Raw genomic sequence first — 5082 nt, 5'->3', positions numbered from 1 at the left:
AAGAACAAGAAAGCAAGTAAGAAAGGAAGCCATGGTCATGTGCACACACACATACACATACATACACACACACACACACACACACACACACACACACACACATACATACACAGGCAAGGCAAGGCAGAAACAAGAAAGAAAACATAAGGGGTTTTATTCCAATTCTTTTAAATACTGACTAGGCAATATTTCTGGAAAAAATAATCTCTCAAAAGCAAGAAGAGGTTGGGGGGAGGGGTAGAAAAGGAAAACATTTTAAATGTCATTAAGAAGGCAGGCCTGGACTAGAAATCTTGAAGTCACCTCATCACCCTGCTGAAATAAGAGACCTGTCACTGTGTCTGGACTCCCCAACCCCCTACCTGAATCCCTAAGGATGAGCGACCAGGCTCTCCCCACACTCGAACACCTTGCAATCCAGGGACTGGCAAGTAATGAACGCTTGGCTATCTCTGTTGTGGAGGACCTACCCAAAGTGTTCTTTCCCCCACTGTTCAAGGAAGCCTTCATCAAGAGACGCAAAAAACTTGTTAAGCACATGGTAACAACCTGGCCCTACCCATACCTCTATATTGGCCCCCTGCTGGACGACTTCGATGTAGATACTTTCAAGGCTGTGTTGGAAGGAGTGGATTGGCTGAATTGCCAGAAGATTCGGTCTAGGAGGTGTAAACTCAAAGAGCTCAATTTGCTGGATGTCCAACATGACTTCCTGGATATATGGACTCCAACACGGGATATTCTCCGTGTTCCAGAGGCCCAAGTAGAAGAAGATTCCAAAACAGTGCTGAGGCAACCACTAAGAGTTCATCCAGACTATGGCTTCCTGTTGGGCGTTCTCGATCAGTACCATGCGCACTTCATGAAGTGGGTGAGGCAGAGATTACATAAAATGCACTTCAGGTTTTATAAGTTGGTACCAAAAAGGAGATGAAAGTTGAGACAGGAAAAGCTGTGGGATCCCCTGGGATATTATGGGAGCAATCTGTACTCCTAACTCTTTAGGTATCTGTCTAGCCTCAAAATAATCATTATGTGACATAGGCTGGCTTAGAACGCATTATGTAGACAACCTTGGCTTCCATCTAAATGAAGCAGTGAACATCCCTTCCTGAAAAAAAAAAAAAAAAGAAGGCAGGCCTGGTAGCACACTACATACATACATACATACATACATACATACATACATACATACATGTCTATAATCTCATCTATTCAAGAGATGAAACAGGAGGCCAGGCTGAGCAACATAGAGAGACACTGTCTTGGAAGAAAAAAGTTAAAAGAGGTTGAGGTTGTAGTGCAATGGCAGAACATTTGCCAGAATGTACATAGGCAGAGCCCTGGGTTCCGTCCAGCGCTGATGAATCAAATTACACTCAAGCTCTGCATGGCCACAAGCCTATGATCTCAGCACTGCGGTAGAGACAGGAGGCTCTCAAGTTCAACGTCATTCTATAGAATACAGGATAATCTCGAGGAGAGCCTGTTTCAAAGGAAAGAAAGAAAGAGAAAAAGAAGGAGGGAAAAGGAAGGAAAACAGGAAAGAAAGAAAGAAAGAAAGAAAGAAAGAAAGAAAGAAAGAAAGAAAGAAAGGAAGGAAGGAAGGAAGGAAGGAAGGAAGAAAGGAAAAGAAGGAAGGAAGAAAGGAAGAAAGGGAAGAAGGAAAGAAGGAAAGACAAGAAAGCTCTAAACATCCAAATGTTGCCTAGAGCAAGGACTAATTATATGACTCTTGGGGTTGGGGATTTAGCTCAGTGGTAGAGCGCTTGCCTAGCAAGCGCAAGGTCCTGGGTTCCGTCCCCAGCTCCGAAAAAAAAAAAAGAAAAGGGAAATTATATGACTCTTGTTCTATTATTTAGATTTTTTTTAATCTAATCTAACCCTCCCTCTCTCTCTCTCTGAAAGACCCACCCTAGATTTTTTCCTAAAAAGAAAAGCTTCTCACAATTGGTCCCTTAGGAACCTAAGGTCAAAAGAGGTCATTTACCCTTCTTTCTAATAACTGCAAATCACCCAGACACCCTCCTCAGCCAGTCATCTATCCTGGCATTTAAGTTCTCATAGTAATCAAAGACTTTCTTCTTGCCTTCAGGAGCCAGATTGTATGGGATCAATGCATTTATGGGGCATTTTAAGCCATTTAATTGGTATTCAAAGTGATGGTCTACATTCTCTCTGCCTCGCTGAAATGGATGCTAGATCATGCACAGGGCGTTGAGCTGTTCCTGAGGAGGACGTGCTCTCAGAAAGCCCTTGCAATCACATCTCTCCTGGCAGTTTCACACATAGAATGTGTGATAACTGACTATTGAACACATCCAACCAGAAACAAATCGTCATCGTTAAGCATCACTGATAGCCATCCACTAAGCAGATGTGTGGGGACTGGTGTTGCAATTACCTGCAGAAGAGTTGCCAGCAGCTATTGCCTCACAATGGTTTTTCAGACACATCAGAGTATTTTATATCTATTGTCTAATATGTCAGTTCATTGTGTGCACTTGGCAGTGCTGTTTGGAATTCAACTCTCTCTAATACTATGGGGCATTCTGAGCCTCAAATCTGTATTCTTTCTAATTACCCTTCTGTCCTAAATTTTTACCATTCATTTTCATGGGCATCTGTAAGTCACAGACAGAACCAGAGTGAGTGTTGAATGACTTACCCTCCCAGCCTCTACCTACAGCACACATGCACCCCTAAAAAAAACCACAACACAAAAATAAAATCCCTGTCCTCAGTTACTAAGAAATATGAAATATGAAAACTTCTCCATGTCTAAACCAAAACCTTGGAATGAGATAAGTTAGGTTGTCCAATAATATTTCTTAAAATAGCTAAGACATGAGAACTGACTGCCAAAGGCAGGTGAGTCAAAGAGACGGGTGAGTGAATCAGGACTAATTAGCAGCTTGACACAGAAGAAGTGTGTCGGAGGAACAGGACACAAAGCCCAGCATACCCAGAAGCAAGAGAGTAGGGCTAGACTAGGCAAAAAGAGATGATCAGGAAGTACCTGGGTTTTCTAACCTAGTTAAGTCCCAGCATCAGTGATTGGCACAAGTGCTCAGTTGACTTTTTGGTGGCTTTATCTTCATGGGATTTGAGGAGTGTGTTTCCCCACAAATTGCAAATTAGCAAACTCCACCAATCCTGCCTACATGTCTATCCCCCTCCCAGTACCCTCAGAGTCTGCCTGGGCCTCTCCCTGACCCACATACTGTCTTAGGTTTAGATATGTTGACCCACATACTGTCTTAGGTTTAGATATGTTGACCCACATACTGTCTTAGGTTTAGATATGTTGACATAGTCTCCTTCCAAGCTTCCTTTAGCCCAGTTCCACACTAGACTTCCATCTACCCAGGCTGAAGAAGACCTTCTCTGACAGCACACTCATCATAAGGGAAACATTCGGCCTGCCTCCCGACCTTGTCTGCCCCTGCCCCCTCTTCCGACCTTGTCTACCTGCCCTCTCCCAACCTCACCTGCTCTCCTACTTTGTCTCCTTTATGGTCAGCCACTTTCCTTCCTCACCTTGCTGCCTCTTCCCGCCATTCCAGGATTCAGGTGAACTGATGTCCTCCGTCAGGCTCACTGCCTCTACTTGTTTTCCCCTGTTATTTATACAGTTTCTTCTCTCATACAGTATAATCTGAATGCCCTTCCCACCACCACCCCCCGCACTCCCATTCTTCCCCACCCCCTATCCACCCAGATTCACTCCCTTTCTGTCTCTCATTAGAAAAGCCTTCTGGGAGATAACAACCAAACATGAAGAAATACAAGCTGAAACAAAAACCATTGCATCAGAGTTGTACAATAAAATAAAAGAAACTCAAGAGCAGGCACAAGAATCAGAGGCCTGCACATTCACAAGTTCAGGAGTCCCATAAATACACTTAACTGAAAGCTATAATGTGTATGCAGAGGACCTGGTGCAGACCTGTGTAGCCCCTGTGCATGCTGCCTCAGGCTCTGTGAATTCATATGTGAATTCAAATGTGACTCTTGCTTGGTTGTTTAGATGACCTCGCTCTCCTGATATCCTCTGTCCCCTCTGTCTCCCCCACTCTCCTTCCACAGGGTTCCTTGCATTCTAAGGAAGGGATTTGATGAAGACATCTTGTTTAGAGCTGTGTGTTCCAAGGTCTCTCTCTCTCTCTCTCTCTCTCTCTCTCTCTCTCTCTCTCTCTCTCTCTCTCCCCCCCCTCCCTCCCTCCCCCTCCCCCTCCCCTCGATCTCTGTATAATGTCTGTCTGTGGGTCTTTGTATTAGTCCCCAGTCCCCATCCGCTGCAGCAGAGAGCTTCTCGGATGATGGCTGAGAAAGCCATTCCACAGGGCTATAACAGGATTCTCCAGCTGAGGGACCCAGGAGACACTTGAGCTTGTATCAGATAGATAGGTGTTGTGTGGTTTTGTCTTGTTTTTTAATTGAGTATTTGTTTACCAGGGAAAGAGTCAGGGATTTCTACCTAGAATTTTAATTTTTGTTTCTGTTATTACAGAGAATTTTTATTGTCTTGGTTTGTGCCAATTTTAACTTCTCTTTTGTTTGTTCTTTCTTTAAATGATCTATTCCTATGCATTCAAACTTCTCTTATTTTCTTTTGAAAGTATTTTTGTAATCCTCTTTCCCAAGTATTAACACTCAAAAAGAACATTCCTGATGCCTTAATCTTTCATGTCCGCTTCAACCCATCTTCTGTGTCTTCTAACTGTTTTCCCTGTGGGCTTTAGTCCGCTGGCCTCTTAATCTGTTATCTCTTTCACTTTGATGTAGGTAACCTTTTCCTTCGTTAGTTTTCATTTTTACTACTTGATCTTAAGTCTTGCTTGTTATGTTATCATGACTTGTAATTCCTGGTTCTTATTTTTATCTTAAATTTTATTGACAGCTTCCTGGCTTCATTTTCACTGATTTTAGTTGTAGCCTTTCCATCCCCCCACTTTCTTTAACAAACCTCACGCTCTTTATCTAATCCCTTCCCTCTGAGTGTTATTTATCTGTCTCCATTCTTTTACAATTTTCTGAACTGGGCCTTTACTCTTTTCTGTTCTGTTCTTTACATTTTAA

General features: G+C 43.0%; 1 protein-coding gene across 1 annotated transcript; it reads left to right on the top strand.

The window, feature by feature from the left end:
* The first annotated feature begins 367 nt into the window (after window positions 1–367).
* Window positions 368–934, top strand: LOC120101647 (oogenesin-3-like). The gene has a single exon (XM_039106545.2). The coding sequence runs from the start codon at window positions 377–379 to the stop codon at window positions 932–934; it is 558 nt and encodes a 185-aa protein (XP_038962473.1). The 5' UTR covers window positions 368–376.
* The last annotated feature ends 4148 nt before the right edge of the window (window positions 935–5082 follow it).

This window comes from Rattus norvegicus, chromosome 3, assembly GCF_036323735.1.
Source record: "Rattus norvegicus strain BN/NHsdMcwi chromosome 3, GRCr8, whole genome shotgun sequence".
In the NCBI taxonomy this organism is placed as follows: domain Eukaryota; kingdom Metazoa; phylum Chordata; class Mammalia; order Rodentia; family Muridae; genus Rattus; species Rattus norvegicus.
The sequence above is the reverse complement of the archived record's forward strand: the minus strand, read 5'-3'. Positions and strand labels throughout refer to the sequence as shown.

Excerpts from the sequence above, each read along its gene's own strand:
- LOC120101647 (XM_039106545.2), top strand. The coding sequence starts at position 377 with ATGAGCGACCAGGCTCTCCCCACACTCGAACACCTTGCAATCCAGGGA.